This window comes from Sardina pilchardus, chromosome 8 (genome assembly GCF_963854185.1).
Source record: "Sardina pilchardus chromosome 8, fSarPil1.1, whole genome shotgun sequence".
NCBI classification, from domain to species: Eukaryota; Metazoa; Chordata; class Actinopteri; order Clupeiformes; family Clupeidae; genus Sardina; species Sardina pilchardus.
This window is the reverse complement of record NC_085001.1, coordinates 17587262-17607004: the sequence shown is the minus strand read 5'-3', so window position 1 is coordinate 17607004 and position 19743 is coordinate 17587262. Positions and strand designations below refer to the sequence as shown.

At 42.4% G+C, this 19743-nt stretch overlaps 1 protein-coding gene across 1 annotated transcript in view; it reads left to right on the top strand.

Moving 5' to 3' along the window:
* LOC134089575 (NXPE family member 3-like) overlaps positions 1 to 19405 on the top strand; it is a 37869-nt gene extending 18464 nt beyond the window's left edge. The window contains exons 3-8 of the mRNA XM_062544027.1: positions 10729 to 11118; positions 12588 to 13003; positions 14382 to 14452; positions 14753 to 14956; positions 17209 to 17546; positions 18417 to 19405. Of these exons, the coding sequence (XP_062400011.1) occupies positions 10729 to 11118; positions 12588 to 13003; positions 14382 to 14452; positions 14753 to 14956; positions 17209 to 17546; positions 18417 to 18611 (1614 nt within the window). The 3' untranslated portion in view covers positions 18612 to 19405. The remainder of the gene's footprint in view (positions 1 to 10728; positions 11119 to 12587; positions 13004 to 14381; positions 14453 to 14752; positions 14957 to 17208; positions 17547 to 18416) is intronic.
* The last annotated feature ends 338 nt before the right edge of the window (positions 19406 to 19743 follow it).

Below are 19743 nucleotides of genomic sequence, written 5' to 3'. Positions count from 1 at the left end.
GTGAGGAGCAGGTAGCAATGAAAACCCGAAAATAAAATGGAGTTTGTCATTTGTAGCATTTGTAATCAAGTGGAATGGATTTGACTTGGACGTCAGAGATATTGCGAACAGTTTTTAAACAGCACGCTAAAACAGCTATCATCACTGTGAATGACTATCAGAGATCCAGTAGCGGTTTTAGGTACGGGCGAACCGGGCGGTCGCCCGGGGCGGCATCTTGTATGGGGCGGCATGAGCGCTTAAAGACTAAACCTTACATTGACAGACTTTGCAAAGATTTGGAAAAGATTTTTGAAAGACTGCAGTCTCAGACCCTCTCACATCTAAAGACAATTCATCGAGTTTAGTCACAGGCCAGTCTCAGATTAGGATTTTGCAAAGACTGTGGGTCACTATTTACAAGACTGCTACTAGATTCCTTCAAATTATTTCCATTGTGCACTTGGCGACACGTCATCATCAACAGGAACTCATACGATAGCCTACTCATATCAAAGTCATTTTTTCTTGTTTCTGCAGCATTGTTTCATGTGCGATATCCCTAACAGATATAGAGCTGTTCTGTCACGTAGAATAATTAGACTAATAATTTATAAGAAATTAAATAACAAATAATCACATAGGCTACAGCTGTCGCCTATTTTGCCCCTTCCTGCTTGGTTTTGGAGCGAGGTCACTATTGGTTTTTAATGTTCACGTCACTATTTGCATGAGCCACGATGTCACGCTCCAAATTTTCATCGATGCTGCGGATGTAACATACGGAAGCCCTGAACCGCAAGTGGAGAAAAAAAAATTTGAGATGCTATCTTGTTATTTTGAGATCATATCTCGTTATTTCAAGATAATATCTCATAATTTCGAGATAATACAGATATGTTAAAAAAAATAAGATTTCTTTTTTTTTCCTTCAGATATTATCTCGTTATTTCAAGATAATATCTCGTTATTTCAAGATAAAAGTAACATCTCGAAATAACGAGATAATATTTCGAAATAACGAGATAATATCTCGAAATAACGACTTAGTATCTCAAAATAACGAGATAATATCTGAAAGAAAAAACAATTATATATTTTTTTTTTTACCTAAGTGTGTTATCTCGAAATAACGACATAGTATCTTGTAATTACGAGATATTATCTCGAAATAACGAGATAATATCTGAAGGGAAAAAAAAAAAGAAAATCTTATTTATTTTTTTTACACATGTGTATTATCTCGAACAAATGCTCAGTGATCATAGCCTGCCGCTAGGGGCACCTAGATTTCTAGGCTTTAGTGATCAAGCTGCGTCAGGAAAATGTATATCCTCCACTTTTTTAAACAATAAAACAATTTTCAATGTTGCAATGCACTCGTGGCTGTGGACCACTGGCGCAAGAAACAGACTTAAAAAAAAAAATATTGAATTACACGTTTAAGTTGTCAACACATCTGCATATGCGTTTATAGTACTTCACATACAAAAAAACATCAACAACCCTGTGGCATTTCACAGAGGAAACAGATGTAATTGAACTCAGCTGAACCTAATCCAGTGATATGAGGCTTCACCTGCTACTCTAGGCGTTGCCAAAGTCCGCGATGTAAAAGTCCGGTTTACATAATACATAGCCTACGTGCACCCCACTCCAGTGGCGTAGCGTAGTTGCGCAAGGCCCCGGTGCAAGTCTGGCGCTGGACCCCCCCATCCCCCCGCTCCCCCGCTATCTCGACCCATCCTTGTATATCTCAAGACACACACCGACCGACCACAGAGGGAAAGAACGCACGCACGGTCATTATTACATGGACAGCGACTATTTGCGTAACTTGCACACAGCCTACGATCAAAAACAGAACGCATACAAATTCATTCAACTGAACACACCACGTTCCCTTGCAGCACAACAATGGCCTCATGAAAGAATACACTGAGGACGGCTTGACGCCGAAACGCGTTTGTTTTATCATGGTGCTACAATAAAGTATACTAGTGAGTGTGGTTCTTTTGCACATTGGAATACGATATTTAACTCGCACCCGAAGAAGGAGATATCTTGGAGTTTGAGCACGCCTCTCTCTGCAAACTCATCAAAGAACAAACAGACACATAAATTATGGCACAGCGGCCATTGATTTAACTAACCTGTACGCCGATCAGTTGCCGTATAAAAAAACATTTGCACTCACCCGTCAGAAGTGTACTTTGCGTGCCTTCTGCTCAGCAAACTCGTTAACTATCGTGGTGAAATCCAATTTCCTCGCCCTGTCATTTTCGATGGAGAGTATGGCCAATCCACTCAATCGCTCCTGACCCATGGCACTCCTCAGATAGGTCTTTATTAATTTGCTAACTTTCCACGACTTTAGTAAGAGTAGTAGCCTATAGCCTACATGTTTACATTTGCTAGCATGTGCAGCAGCCTATGATCAGAGATGACGTAAAGATGTTATGACTGGACAAACAGATTTCCCAGCAGGCCATGTGACAACATCTTGTAAGTTGACGATAAAATAATCAATAATGGTATTAGTTTTATTGATTAATTTTGATTCTAACATTGAAATATCATTAGTAAAATCAAAATGATATGAAAAGTAGGAGAAAATACAAGAATTGGGGAATGGATAGGTGCCACCATGAGACCAAGTTGTAGGACATAGTGAAGCATTTAAATAGCAATCGGTTTCCATTAGTGTGCAATTCACAAGGGCCGGCGTCATGATGACAATAGTTGACTTTAAGTCGCATAGTTGGGAGGCGCTGGACAAATTCTGAATCGCAAAGGGCCCTACGAAGCTCAGGGGCCCCGGTGCGTTGCACCGGTTCCACCGTCGCACGCTACGCCCCTGCCCCACTCGCAGGCCATATGGGCTGGAGGGTTACATCTTCTCGGATATATTAAAGTAGACTAGCCTACATCACATGCCTACTACCACACTATGTATAAGAGAGATGGAATGCGTCTTGCATGAATATAGGCTATGAATGGCCTGAGCTAATAAAAAAAAAAATAGGCATAGGCTATATTGATAATCACCCTGTTTGATCAGTTAGAGTTTTTTTGGCAGACTATAGGTGTAAGGAGCCGCGACCGCACAGCCCAGGCTGCAGAAGTGCCGCAAGGGCGCAGCAAATTATCTTCAGAAACAATATAATTAAAGGAATAGTTCGGAATTTTGGACAAAGGACCTCATTTCCAACTTTGCCGAGGTGATATAAGTCGGTGGAGACCGTTTTTATCGCGTTTAACCCCTTCCTTCAGTTGCAGCACTCCCCTTTGGTAAGGCTGGTTCTGAGCTAACGCATTTCAACGGTAACATCCAAAACAGTCTTACCCTTAGCCTACTCACTCCACAGCACACTCGAGACAAGTAAATTAAATCGTCAGACTATCGATATACATGTACGTGTTGATAGAATAATTTTAGAATTAAAACTAACCTTGCAACTCAATGATTTATTACATTTTGAGGGACTAGTTTCTCAATATCAATCCGCCACTGCCATACAGGGAACAAAGTAGGCTATTGCAATGCGATGCAAGGTTCGTTTTATTTCTAACATTGTTATATCAACACTAGGCATGTGCATCGATAGTCTGACGTTAAAATTGATTTGTTTCGGATGTTCTATGGAGTGTTTTCAGTGGCAGGCTGGATGTTACCGTTGACTTGCGTTATCTTGGCACCAGATTAGCACGAGATGAACGCTGCAACTCATAGGAAGGGCAGAAATTCACTGAAAATGGTCTTCACCGACCTATATCACCCAGACTAAGTTGGAAATGAGGTCCTATGTCCAAAATTCCGAACTATTGTTTTAAGCTCACGATATTCACAACGGCCCAAAACGTTAACGGTCCACCGGGAATCCTCCCGAATCTCCCGATTAGCCACCCGGGCCTGCACGTACGCACACACACACGCACACACGATACATGCATAGCCTAATTGCACCTGTAGGGGGAACATGGGGTGCTGTGTTTGACTTGTGCGCTTATAAAGGGGTGGGTGATCGATTTGCCTGGCATCGATTGATTCAGTTTCAGCACCACCGAGGTGAACAGTTCTCGTTAAGAGCTTCTTTAGAAGCTTCTTTGGCTTGATCTTAAAGGGATAATCCGGAGTGAAATGCACTTTGGATCAATTTTTCGGACTATTGGGAGTACATACGTTGAGTTGACACCAAAATCATGTCATTCGGATGTATTTTGAGAAAGTTCGAGCTCACCGTTTTTAGCCAAAACTCGTTAGCCTGGAAGTGACTCGGGCATGTCCTTTCACCGCTACAAAACGCTATTTTTATACCTCTTCTACTGTTCCAAACAACACTACACTTACGTGGCAGTGAGTAGAGGGTCCCTAAAGCCAAACCGAAGTATCGTTTTGGCTAAAACGGTGAGCTCGAACTTTCTCAAAATACATCCGAATGACATGATTTTGGTGTCAACTCAACGTATGTACTCCCAATAGTCCGAAAAATTGATCTAAAGTGCATTTCACTCCGGATTATCCCTTTAAGGTTCTCCTAAGAAGGCAGTTAAGAACGCGTTTGGGAAACACCCGTATCTTAGCGCTCCTTCTTAGCGATTCCTTCTTTGGAGCCTTCTTAAGTCCTTAAGAAAGATCGCATTTGGGAAACGCGGCCAACAATAACAGTACTAATATAAATATATGGACAATTAAAATAAACCTAACATAGTAATAATATAAGAGTTATAGCAGCAGTGCAAGGATAGTTAAATATGGGTGCAGACATTAGTCATTGGTCAAATATATGGACAAAGAGAGGGTAGACATGTAAGACATACCATGTAAGTGTATAAGAGGGTGGAGGTGCAGATATACTATGCATAGAAGTCCAACTCTCCTTTTCCCTTCAGTAAAGCATTGTACAGTTGTATGGCCCTGGGTACAAATGACTTCCTCAGTCTATCTGTTGTGCATGTCATGGAGTGTAGTCTCCAGCTGATCAAGCTCTTCTGCTGTATGATAGTGCTGTAGAGTGGATGACAGTCATTGTCCAGGATGCTGTGTAGCTTGTTCAGGGTCCTTTTGTCTGATACTAAAGTGATGCACTCCAGATCAGCTCCCACAACAGAGCCAGCCTTCCTTACCAGCCTGTCTAGTCGCCCAGCATCCCTCTTCCTAGTGCTTCCTCCCCAGCATGCCACAGCATAGAAGAGGACGCTGGCAACAACAAACTGGTAAAACATCCAGAGGAGCTTGCTGCAGACATTGAAGGACCGCAGCCTCCTCAGGAAGTACAGCCTGCTCTCCCCTTTCTTGTATATTGCTTCAGTGTTGACTGACCAGTCCAGTTTATCGTCCAGATGTACGCCCAGGTACTTGTATGTGTTCACCACCTCCACATTGACCTCCTCAATGGTCTCCTCAAACCATTATCGAGAGGCTCCACCTAAGTATGACTGCGTGCTTGCGCTTTTATGAGTCTTTCAGGAAATCGCATAATCATCTCAATTCTCCCAATTTACTGCAATGGAAACTGGATTTTTGCTATCCCCCCAGCCTACATGAAAAATCCATTGTGAGAAAACGACTCGAAATTACCTGCGTGAAGCTGGCCCCCCATGTTATTCAAAAATGATTAAAAACACTGCTATTCGTTTGTGCTACGTTTGTGCCGGTTTGTGCCGTAAAAATTATCGTTTGTGCCGTTAAGGGTTTTTAAGTAATTCAACTTTACATTTTCTGGCCAGTGACGTCACTCAGCCCCCCATACATGTCCAACTTTCCCCAAAATGGTCTCAATCGTTTGTGCTACGTTTGTGCTGGTTTGTGCCGTTAAAAGTAACATTGGTGTTGCTATGTTTTTTAAGCTATTCCACTTTATTTGTTACACGCGTGACGTCACCCAGCCCCCCATCAATGTCCAAATCTTCCAAAAATGGTCTCAATCGTTTGTGCTACATGTGTGCTGATTTGTGCCGTTAAAAGAAACATTTGTGCTACTATGTTTTCTACGTTATTATGGTTTATTTATTACTCGCGTGACGTCACCAGCCCCCCATCAATGTCCAAAACTCCCAAAAATGGTCTCAATCGTTTGTGCTACGTTTGTGCTGATTTGTGCCGTAAAAAAATGCTATGCTTTTTAAGTAATCACGCTTTGTTACAGGCGTGACGTCATTCAGTCCCATTCAGCGTCCAAATCTCCTCAAAATAGTTGCGCTCGTTTGTGCTACGTGCATGCTGATCTATTTCATTAAATGTTTGTGTTGCCTACTATGTAGAGGTTAGCCAGGGGAGCTTGTCCAGCAGTTTTAGCTTATGCTAGACATCACCCAGCCCCATCAATGTCCTTATCGATTTACGGTGCTACCCTCTTTAGGCTGGGATTATACTTGCCGTTAGACCAAACGTAAGCGTATGCGCCCGTGTGCGACCTGCTGTGTCCTGTGTACAGACTCGCTGCAGCATTACGCACCTTACTGGAGGTCTTCACCAGGGGGAGACTAGTAGCCTATCATCAGATGTGTATGTGGCCATGTGCCATTGTTTACTCTCATGATTGCCCCCAGCTTTGATGTCGATAATGCATCTTGCAGTCACTTTCTTTTGGCAATGATCGCCCCCTACTTTCTTGTCAGTATTGCATCTCGCGGACGCGTCGTGTTCGCTTGCGACGACGTGCACGACCGACGCACCAAACGACCGCAAAATACGCGAGGCAGCCATGATGCGTACACGAACGCGTTGTCTACAGCAAGTCTAAACGTGCCCTTACTTGGCTGTTTCTGCTGCCCAGAATTTTATGCACCAGTTGCTGGTGCGTAACGTCAGAATTGCTGTAACCAGAATTAACTGCTGGCCATCCAGTCTGCAGCTGAGGAGAAACGCCAGCTCAGATACTCCAATCTCCGGCAGTGCAGGTGTGCTTAGCAACAGTAGAGAGATCATTTCCCTTTTGTATGTACCCTCACTCCAAATAGGGCTCGGGATCATGACGTAAAAAACTTCGCGGGCGCAGCCATATTGGCAGCTTCACTCCTAAGTTTACTATGGATTACTATGGATTTACTCCCGCCTATATTAGTGTGTTCCTGTTACTTAGTTTTTGCCTTCTTGGTCGTGTGTTGCTGTGTAGTGGGGTGTAACAGCACCACCCATGATCGCAAGAGGAAAAGAATCGCTAATACTACATTTCTGCTTCTTGTCTTCTGCATCTGAATGAATGGATATTACGCTCGGTGCGCTACCAATATGGCGGCTATTCCTAGAATGCAAGGCTTGTTCCCGAGCCCTATTGGCCTAGCCTACCATAACTTCCCAACTCATCACTGCACTGTATATTCTCTAAAATAAGCAAAAGTTTTTGTTTGCCTATGCATCAAAATGACAGAGCGTTGCGCACACAAGCAGCATTTAGGCAGCTACTTGAAGTCGTCCCCAAGGCCACTAGTTAATTCTGGTTACAGCAATTCTGACGTTACGCACCAGCAACTGGTGTATAAAATTCTGGGCAGCAGAAACAGCCAAGTAAGGGTAGCACCGTAAATCGATAAGGACATTGATGGGGCTGGGTGATGTCTAGCATAAGCTAAAACTGCTGGACAAGCCCCCCTGGCTAACCTCTACATAGTAGGCAACACAAACATTTAATGAAATAGATCAGCACGCACGTAGCACAAACGAGCGCAACTATTTTGAGGAGATTTGGACGCTGAATGGGACTGAATGACGTCACGCCTGTAACAAAGCGTGATTACTTAAAAAGCATAGCTGAACAAATGTTATTTTTTTACGGCACAAATCAGCACAAACGCAGCACAAACGATTGAGACCACTTTTGGGAGTTTTGGACATTGATGGGGGGCTGGTGACGTCACGCGAGTAATAAATAAACCATAATAACATGGAAAACATAGTAGCACAAATGTTTCTTTTAACGGCACAAATCAGCACACATGTAGCACAAACGATTGAGACCATTTTTGGAAGATTTGGACATTGATGGGGGGCTGGGTGACGTCACGCGTGTAACAAATTAAGTGGAATAGCTTAAAAAACATAGCAACACCAATGTTACTTTTAACGGCACAAACCAGCACAAACGTAGCACAAACGATTGAGACCATTTTGGGGAAATTTGGACATGTATGGGGGGCTGAGTGACGTCACTGGCCAGAAAATGTAAAGTTGAATTACTTAAAAACCCTTAACGGCACAAACGATATTTTTTACGGCACAAACCGGCACAAACGTAGCACAAACGAATAGCAGTGTTTTTAATCATTTTTGAATAACATGGGGGGCCAGCTTCACGCAGGTCTCGAAATTCTATTACAAGGGCAATATTTTTTCATTCCTGATTTTTGTTTCATAGTAGAGAATCCAATGAACGGAAGGTAGGCCTACACAGACCCTAAAAGGGTTTGAAATTCTATTTTTGGTGTTTGTATTTGTCATTTTTGACGTCCCATTTTAGAGCAAGACAATTGTTTTTTTTATTATTATTATTGTCTATGCGTAGTTCTAAGTACAGGTATCAGTGATTCATCGTGAAATGATCCATATGAGTTTTGTTATAGATCTCTGTGAAAACTCATTCAATTCAACTGTAAATTTGTGGGATAACATCTTAGTAATGTGGTCAATTGACCAATAACACGCCCTGATCAATTCTTGCATCTAGATAAAAAGTGTGTGTTACATTTAACCTCTGCTGCATACCCTGACTTGACGTTTCATACCGCTCAATCTAGCTCACATTCAGAATGAAATCCGAAAATTTGCGTAATTGTGCGGTCTTGTTCAGAGCAGTAGGCTGGCTGTTTAGGCAACTCGTGAAACAATACGCAATCATGTTTGATCGCATATGCGTTTCGGAATGTTCGGATTTTCTTGCGTGCGTGTAGTTGTGTGAGAAAGTGTGTGTGTGAATGAATGCTAAACCACGAATTCACATAGAGGTTTAAAAAAAAAAAAAAAAAAAAAGCTCTTTTCAGCAGACATTGCAAATATACAAAATTAGCAAAACTGAGAACATCTTTCATATAATTTTTAACTACTTCTCGCACCTATGCCTGCTCAGCATAGCCTACTGCTCTCTCTCTCTCCCTCCCTCCAAGGTACAAGATGCTTCTCCCTCCCAAGTTATAAATGAATAAATTAATGTAAATTGTTTTAGAAAGTAGCCGCGGTAGCCTGTAAAATGCAGCATAAAATCCTGGCTACTAGGCATGGCTTATTGAAAACCGATTAGGTTAGGCCTCGTCTTTGTTCCAGGTCCGTGATAATTTCGGCTGCGCGCCGAAAAATTTTAAACATACTGTAGGCCTATTAAATGAATAGAAGTGAATTTTCACATGATTTTTCCATTCATCTTAGATTCTCTGCCCGAACCCGAACTGTGGGCCGGTGTCGGGCAGAGATTTTCCATCACTAATCCTAATCAGAACGCATGCCTCCGTTTTTAAATATTATAAATAACATTTCTAAGTAGCATACAAAATGTACTGTCCATCTTTTTCGTCTTCGCCTTGAACTGACAACTATTCATGGAAATGCGGTCTTGTAATCCTTTCTCTTACATTAATCAATAAATGAATTAATCAAAAGGTTGCCTATGTAGTCTTTCAGGTTGAACTGAAGGCTATTTCCTCCTGATAGGCCTACTGTAGGCTATTTTCTAAAACCGTTTTCATTAAATGAGATTAAAGGAGACAACTATATTGACGGATATGCAGTCTTGATACCCCGTCTCTTACATTAATCATTAAATGCATTAGGCCTACCTAATCTAAATCTTCAGTCTTCGGGTTGAACTTTACTGTACGCCACCTGGTGGTTGTTTGGGTACATTGCCGAAGCCTCGAAAAACTGGGCTTGACAGCCTACGGGATTTCTGCGGGATTGCCACGGGAAAACTTCCATTCTCAACCGCCCACTGTACGTTAAAGGGATATTCCGCCATTTGTGGAAATGCGCTCATTTTCCACCTTCCCTCGAGCAAAACAATCAATATTTACCTTGTTCCCGTTCATCCAGCCATTCTGTGAGTCTGGCGATACAACTTTTAGCTTCAGCCTAGCATAGATCATTGAATCGGATTAGACCATTAGCTTCTCGCCTGCTAGCTTCATGTTTAAAAGTTACTAAGATTTCTAGTAATTTTCCCATTTAAAACATGTCTCCTCTCGAGTTAGAAAGTGCAATAAGACCAACTGAAAATGAAACCTGGCGTTTTTCTAGGCTGATTTGACATGGAACTACACTCTCATCTGGCGTAATAATCAAGGCAACTTGCAAACGTACCATAGGCGCAGTGATATCGTAAGCAGCATCTGAAAATAGTCCCCATAGACAACAAGCAGTAGTAGTGCCAGTAGCTGCAAGTTGCCTTGATTATTACGCCAGATGAGAGTGTAGTTCCATGTCAAATCTGCTAGGCTGAAGCTAAAAGTTATATCGCCAGACTCACAGAATGGCTGGATGAACGGGAACAAGGTAAATATCCATTGTTTTGCTCGAGGGAAGGTGGAAAATGAGCGTATTTCCACAAATGACGGAATATCCCTTTAAGACTGTACATCTTTTCTCTAAAAGATTTTTGCTACTCCAGACCTAACTAGCAGAGAGATGACTAGCCCTACAGTATGTTTAAGGGTTTTCTTGTGTGTGTGTGTGTGTGTGTGCGTGTGTGCGTGTGTGTGTGTGTGTGTGTGTGTGTGTGTGTGTGTGTGTGTGTGTGTGTTTGTTTATTTATCATTGTTCAGGCGCTGTGGTTGTTCATTTACGATGACTGGACAGGTGCCAGGCCTCTTCCCAGGCCTCTTCCTAGGCCTCTCCAGCAGCAGCCCAGGATTGGATCTGACGGAGTCACAATCAAAACACCAGCCCCCGCCATGAAGGACCCAGGCCTGGGTGCCGAGGAGTGGGACCGGATACAGAGGACACTCCAGTGGGGTGGACCGGACCACCAGGTCACCACAGCAAACATGAGCACCAGCCCTGACATCTCCACCTTCATCATTAATGACTTCAAGGACACTTACCATGTGGGAGATGAACTCCAAGTCACCATTGTTTCCAAGGACTTTACCGGTGCACCGAAACGCTATGGAGGGGATTTATTCCAGGCAAAGGTTTATTCAGACAAACTAAAGGTTATTTTATTTTTTATCTGGGACGTATTTACAAAGTATTTTGTCTTACCACTAGGAGTGCGCCTAAATCACACTAAAAGATTTTAGCTAGTAAAGAAAAATGACAACTCCTAACGTAAGATAAATGCTCCTTTCCTATGGTTGACGCCATTACTCATGCATGAGCTTGACTGAAGTGACCACTTTGATTGGCTGATGATAACGCAGGAATGATGGCAAAACCTCCCCTACGATATTGAGTGACAGCTGAGGTCTTGCAAGTGAGCATGCATGTGCTATAAATAGCCTACTATGAAGGAATGAAAATGAATGAAAGCAGAGACTACCGGACCTGCAACGATACAGGCTTGGTTGAATTGTCCGCCATTGTTTTCCAATTTGAAAAACCTCCACGACATCCTTGGTCCCTCCCCTTCCGCTTTTTAGTCAAGATGGCGTCCGTTTAGTGCGAGTAGGGTCCATCGATCCACACTGAACTTTTTGACCATTTTTAGGGGGTCATCCTGGTACCTTCAGTGCACTGACTTTTTGTGTTATCTACACTATATACTTAAAACTAAGTGGTCGAAGGGTAGAAGTGGGCGGAATGAGACACAGCCTAAGACAGAGAAAATAGCCTAGTGTACGGTGTACATTTTAGGACATCCTCAGACTCGGGTGTCAGACTCAGAAAAACATCTGTCATCTTAAGACAAAACTGCCTTAGCATCAGAAAAACCTCTGTCATCCTCAGGAAAAACTGTGTCAACGTAAAAAAAACCCCATATCATCCTCAGACTCAGGTGTCAGACTCAGGAGAACAACCGTCATCTTCAGACAAAACTGCCTCAGCGTCAGAAAAACCTTGTCATCCTCAGGAAAAACTGTCAGCGTCAGGAAATCCTCTGTCATCCTCAGACAAAACTGTGTCAGAAAAACGAAGGACATCCTCAGATGTCAGAGTCAGATGTCAGACATCAGATTAAAACGGCTTCAGGTCTCAGGAAAAACGTCAGACAAAAAAGTCTCAGATGAAAAGTTATCCGAGTCAGGTCTCAGAGAAAACGGAGTCAGACAAAAAAGTCTCAGATGAAAAGTTATCAGAGTCAGGTCTCAGAGAAAACGAAGTCAGACAAAAAAGTCATTAAATGTGTGTTTAAATGTGTCTCTATGACATTGCTCTGAAGAACCAGTACTGTCTGGCCCCATTATTTTTAAGAATACAATTTTGAATAAGTAAGGGCTATTGGACCACCTAGTGTACAAATATTTAGGCAGTACACAATCACGTGACAAGGTGATTGGCTAAAAAAAAAAAAAAAAAATGAGTCAATTAAAATGTTTTGCTTTAATCCCTGGGAGCTACTTTTAGCCCTAAAATTCTTTGCGAATACGGGCCCTGGACTGTAATTCTCGTCAGTCTACAGTATATAAAATGGGTCTGCTTTGTGAATGTTAGCTGAATGTTTCCTTATCTCCCTGGATGGTAGGCTAGTGTGTTTGGAGAGGTACTGGACCACCAGAATGGCACCTACTTGGCCCGGTTCACTCTGCCCTGGGCAGGCGAGGCGTCGGTGGCGGTCCGTCTGATTCACTCCAGCGAGGCTGTGTTGGTCCTTAAGCAGCACCGGAACACAGACTCCGACCGTGGCAACTTCTTTGGCTACTTTGTGGGCAAGAACCCCCAGGGTGCTCGAGTGGAAGAGACAGTGGAGTGCAATATCAAATGGGACGGAGTGGTGCTGTCGACCCAGAGGAACTGTTGCTGTGAGTACCAGGATGCTCGCACGAGGCTGACGTGGCAGTGCCGCAAACCCCACACTCTGCCCTGTGACGCCCTGGTGGACCACTCTAAAGGGGACTTAAGGAATCGCCTGACTTCCCTCGAGGGGGTACTGCTGGACAGGTTAGCAGCCAGGTGGCATGTTTGGCACCTATTTATTTTATTCATAATTCTATTTTGCATAGATCATTTTCATTTAACCTTTGCAAGGTAACTCAGTTGTTTTTTTTGTTGATGATGTGATGTTGTTAGTGGTGGTAGTAGTGGTATTAACAGAGACAGAGGTGATATTCTTGCATTGCTTCTGTTTCTCACAACATTCTGACAGTGAACATTTTTATTAGTGGTGGGCCGTTATCGGCGTTAATGTGTGGCTCTTATCAGGCGATAAATCACTATAATCGCTATGATCGCTTTCACCTTGATGTTTTAGCGCGAACGCCCAAAATGTTTAGGAGTGCGCCTGAAAAAATTCTAGGTCGGCTGCTTTCTTTCACACGTTTTCATTGTAAACTATGCGTGCAACTTAACCAAACATTATAGAAGTAACCCCCCTCTCTTTGGCCCGCTTTCTCTTGCTCTCGCTCTCCCTCGCTCTCCCGTGCGCGCTCAATGGACACCCGCCCCTCGACATGCACATTTAATCCAAATAAAACAGTCACAATCGTGAAAGCAATAATGCATAGAAGAGGACTAGCTAAATTATTATTAAGTCCGGTTAGCATCATTGCTACAGAAATTTGATTAAAACTCTTGCATTCAACTTGAGTTGACTGATAATCTCAATACCAATGGTTTCCAACTCCAAAACTCGAAAGGGCCTGTCCCAAGGAGAAAAAGTATTAGCTTACATTGAAACTTACAGTAGCCAAACACACGTGGGGAAACGGAACAGTCCAACCAGCAAACTATGATAAGCTGGCCAACTATGCTACTTTGTTTACAATATTTTGAGGCTTCAAGCAGACAGCTGAATTAAAGAGGCGGAGTTTAATATGAATAGTAGGCTACAATCTGCATAAAGTGTGCTGTCATGAATATCAAAAATTTCAGTATATAGAATAGCCTATATAAATATTTTTTAAAAGAATATATGTATATTCTTTTATTGTGTTTCAAGCTTTTTCTATGGCTTTCTTTCAATCATTATGTGAAAGGACGGCGATAAAAAGGGGACTTTTTGGCGTTAAAGGCGATGCAAAGAAAATATGGGTGCACCTAAATTTTGCGCTGGTGCACTTGCAATTAATCTAGATTAATTCCAAGATTACAGTGAGAATAATCTAGATTTTAAAAATTAATCTATGCCCACAATTAATTTCTATACATTTCTATTCATGCAGCAGGTGTTGTCATTTAAACCAGTGTACAGCAACAAGTGAACAAGTGTGCATACTCAGTTGTGCTGCTCCCTAAGTAAGGAGCGTACAGTTTAATCATGGTGCTGTGAGACGGCAGCTACAGGAGCATTTCTTATGTCCTACTTTATGTGTTTCATCAGCAAATATGCAGACCGGTGGCTGAATGGTGACACACGCCTGTTTAGAGTCAGCTCCTCGAATGCAACTATTGGTAAATGTTCTGTCTTACATTTATTTTTGTCAGCGCCTCAAATGCAACCATTGGTACATTTTTATTCTGTCTGTGGAACTGCAGTGTCACCCTGATACACAGACAGACACACACACACGCACACACACAGACAAACATGAAAACTCACACAGTCACTGTCACATTTTCTCTTTCACATCCTCCTTACTCAGTATGATGTGGTGATTTGACTGAAATAAATTGAGTAATGCATCATTTAGAACTATCTGCAAAATAAAATAAATCCATTCATCAGACCTCCTCATACGGTCTCACCCTCAGGAGTGAGAGAGCCGTGTAAACCTGGACTGCCAACGCCGATACCAGCAGGATTTTACCTGAAGGACGTCTGGATATCATTTGTGTGTGATGCCCGTCATTTTGCATCCAACATCGCAACCCAGTGTCTGAAGGACAAGCACATCTACATTATGGGAGACTCAACTACCAGGCAGTGGTTTGACTTCCTCATCAAGGCTGTTCCTAGTGAGACATACACATTTTAATGCTTTTATTGGGATTTTAACACAGGGGGAAATATACAGATCACAGACACATACACCCCATCACCATCATTATAGACTCTATAGTCATCCCAACAATAGCGTCTTCTCTGTGTTAGAGTCTGGGAATCTGCCTGAAATAGGGCTCGGGCACACGCCTTGCATTCTAGGAATATTGCCGCCATGTTGGTAGCGCACCGAACGTAATCACCATTCATTCAGATGCAGAAGACAAGAAGCAGAAATGTAGTATTAGCGATTCTTTTCCTCTTGCGATCGTGGGTTGCGCTGTTACACGCCACTACACAGCAACATACGACCAAGAAGGCAAAAAATAAATAACAGGAACACACTATAGGCGGGAGTAAATCCATAGTAATCCATAGTAAACTAAGGAGTGAGGCTGCCAATATGGCTGTGCCCGCAAAGTTTTCACGTCATGATCCCGAGCCCTATTCAGTAGTAAGAGACTGAGAAAGGCTTCTATCAAAAGTCTGCCCACACCTTGAATGAAGGCTGTAACTGGCACACATGAAATGATGACATTACCTCTATTCACTTCAGAGCTGCACATCATCTTCCGTCACTGAACGTGTTGACATGCACATTAATAAACCGATTATTATCGGGGTTTTGTAGTTATCTGGTTATTCAAGTGCTCATGTAAACGTAATAAACCAATTATCAGTGTACTGCCATTATCGTTTTTTTTAAAACCCGTTTGACACACCTAGGTTTCTGGCAATATTCTGATTTCTTCCAGACATGTATACACCGTAAACGGGTTTATTTGTTTTTTTTTTTTATTTATATCTGTGCATGTGCAGCAAAAAGAATGTTGACAACGCTCGACCAGAATCATCATTTAAGTCTTCAAAAAACTATGGCGGCAAGTAAGAGCCACTTGTTTTGGTCTGAGGATGAGATTAAACTTATGTTGACAAAGATGGTAAGTCTTAATATATGTGACCATTCATAGCGAAATCAGTCGTTTTGCGCACAACGTTATTTTGAGAAAATCAACAATAACAAACTTCCGGGTTAAAATGTTGAATTTCACGTTTTCGCCTCATTCGACTGTATACAGTCTACAGTTTCATATCGTGAACGCATTTCACGGAAAAACATACGTTTTGACTGTTAAACCCGGCGAAGATTCAACACATTTGCTGTCATTCCCGTTGTGCACGCGCTGCTTAAAAAGGTGATTTCTCCTCTTCTGGCATATCGTGACAGGAGAACCATGTCAACTTTGGATGCTGTTATCTTAGCGATAGTTTGTGTAATACCCTCGATATACATATCGTTGGAAAGCTTAGTTTATGGCCGTTCACTTGAGCACAATAACTTAATTTAATTAATTTGACCGAAACGACTGGTTCCGCTTTACAGGGTCACATATTACATTTATTAGATGGGAGGAAGTACAGAAAGTGAGACCACGAAAATAATTTCAAAAAGGAAGGTTGAGGAGGGTTATCTCAGGACCGTCGAACAAGACTTTCTACGATGTAAAAAACTAAATACTACGTGTGGGTCAGACGTGATCCGTATCACCGTTGGGATTCCAGAGCCGTTTATGTTTTTCACTTAGTGGTGTAATGGCATGGTATAGCCATGTGGTGGCGATCTGAATAGTTTAGGTTCAAATGTATGACAACCTAGGAAAAACAATACAGGCGAAGGTCTGTGCTCTCTGAGTGCTTTTCTAGTTTTTATTGTTTATTTTCATTAGCTAAGAGTATTGCTTGATTTGACATTGGTGTGGCCTAGCCTAATTACGATTATGTGGGCCTAGTCTGGCCAACTTTTTTGTACACTACGTTGCTTTGAATAAATGTGTCTGCCAAATCCCCTAAGTTGTGAAAACAGTTTTACATCACAAACTTGAAGAAAAACCCAACAATTGACTAAATCATGTAAACCCGTGAATTCTTAAATGCATGTATACACCTTAACGGTTTATTACAATTACCCGATTATTGCCAGTAATCGGTTTATTAGTGTGCATGTAAACGTGCTCACTGTGTGATTTCCAGTGAATTATGCTAAACTAGGCTTACGGGAACAGACCGTGTTATTGCACACACAGGGATGAGAAGGATATGTATCCACTGATCTAACTCTGAGACAGTAAAGATTATGTTATTTGTGCCAGAAGACTATTTCACTACTTTGTACTTAGCATTGTTCTATGCAACAAATTAATTTGATTTGACTGGTTATCCCTTGTAGCTTTAAAGCGTATGAACCTCCACACCAATTTCCAAGTGGGGCCACTGATGGCTGTGGACGTGCAGAACAACATCGACCTGCACTACCGCTGCCACGGACTTCCCCTACGCTCCAAAAAGACCTCAATGTCGTCGCTTCACTACATGAGCAACGAGATTGACGACATGGTTGGTGGGCCGCACACAGTCATCATCTTCAACTTGTGGGCACACTTCACCACCTACCCGATCAACTTCTTTGCCTATCATGTGTTTCTGATTCGCCGTGCAGTCGTGGCACTGCTTAGACGGGCGCCAGAGACCAAGGTCATCATCAAGTCAGCTAACACAGGGTTCAAGGTGAACACTTCAGGCCATCTCACATTACTTATAGTACACTGGAGGAGTGGAAGGAGCAGGTTGCTTCATGCTTCATGATGGGGAGGGGTGTAAACTGATGGGCTCGAATGTCTACCTTTCCTGTCAAGTCATGGATTCTACCTTTGTCATAAAAGGATCTCTTTCCTGCAAGTTTATTTTAAGAGGCAGGCGTGATATAATGTAAACCCATGGAGGTATTATAACTGGAGAGCGTGACTAAGTCCCGCCCTCCATTCAAATGAATGGCAGCGGCTAAGCTAGTAAATCCGGCCAATTGATAGTCAACGCCATATTGAACACTGGAGCTCCGATCCAGCGGCAGTCGTTTAATATGACATCGGTCCACTCTTTGCAGCTATAATAATTTCAACTCTTCTGGGAAGGCTTTCCACAAGGTTTAGGAGTGTGTTGATGGGAGTTTTTGACCATTCTTCCAGAAGCACATTTTGAGGTCACACACTTATGTTGGACAAGGAAACTGGCTCTCAGTCTCTGCTCTAATTCATCCCAAAGGTGTTCTATTGGGTTGAGGTCAGGACTGTGCAGGCCAGTCAAGTTCATCCACACCAACCACAAGAGTTAAAGCTGTCAGCTGGAAAGGGTGGACCAACGTCGTATTAAACCCTATGGATTAAGAATGGGATGTCACTTTAGTTATTATGCGAGTCAGGGCAAGTGACCCAATACTTTTGACAATTTTGTGTATATACAGGATTCACTAGAAGAGCCTCTATCACTGTACACTGTGCGAGTGTGTTTGTATATGTGTAGTGGCCTGTGCTAGAGTTTATGTCTTAACATGTTTATGTGTGTGTGTGTGTGACTGTGTGTGTGTGTGTGTTTTGGCAGAATATCTTTAGCAGTGACTGGTATTCATTGCAGCTGGACCGAATCTTGAGGGAAGCATTCCGCGACATGGAAGTGTACATCCTGGACGTGTGGCAGATGACCGCCTGCCACTATACCAAAGACAACATCCATCCAGCCCCAGTGGTCATCAAAAATGAAGTCGACATTCTTCTCTCCTTTATCTGCCCCCAGTAAGAGAGACAAACCCCTCTGACTCTCTCGCCTTCACTTGGTGTCCTAAAACACCTCGTCACTTTGGCCCATTGACTCACTCACTCTTTCGCTCGCTCATTCTGATGACCGGTTTCTATCTCAGCACGCAGGACCTCCAGGTGCCACTGAGCACAGACATTTGAGCCACTGTGCCCCTGCCTATGCATACGTTTGAAGTGTGAAGTCACTGTCTTAAGGTACCATTTGGTTGGCACCCTGCTGTTGTGCTGTTCCTTCTCACCCCCTCTCCTCCTCTTTAGGTTCATGGAGAGGCCTAAACTCAAGTTCCAGTCAACTCAGTTCAAGTTTAAAATGTATTTGTTGAATGGGGAATTATAGCATTTATGTTTAGTGTCATTTTAATGGTCTCAGTGCATGAAGTACAGTAAAAGCACGGTTCCCATGGGTCATGGAATTTCTGGAATATCATGGGAATTTGTTGAAGTCTATTCCATACATGGAAAGTCAAGGAATTATATAATGTGGGGCAAAGTCATGGAATATCAAGGAATTTTGTTGTAACTGTTTAAATTTTACTTGCCAAAATACATGCAAATATATGTCTACCCAGAATTGGTGTATGTCTGGTAATTAGCTTTAATGCTTGCTTGAGTGTTATGGTTATCCCAACTTTGTTTAGTCCATGTCCATTTACTCATCCCCCTACTCTAAGAATAGTCAAACTCTTCAACACTATGCGGCTACTCTGAAATCTTATATCGGTGTTATGATTCAATCTATAGTAGGCCATGGAAATTCAGGTTCAAGTCATGGAATTACCCAGATAGCAAAATATGTTATTTTAATGTTGAGTGTTGGTCAAAATGGTTGATTTACGGTTATGGTTTAAAATTGATAGTGGATCAACCACTGAAAGAATTAAAAGTTGAAAAAGTGTCATTGAATCAAAATTGTATTATGGTTGGATTTAATGGTTGAATAGCAAACATTAGATCAATGTTGTTGACTCTACTGCATGTTGTCATACTGTTTAACCGGGGGTGCAAGTGGGTGTTCTTCATACTGTAGATCAGTGGTGGGGGCACTGCTCTAGGTTGAGACCATTTGATGGGAGGGGGTTTCATATATTTAAATTAAACACAATGGCCCTCAT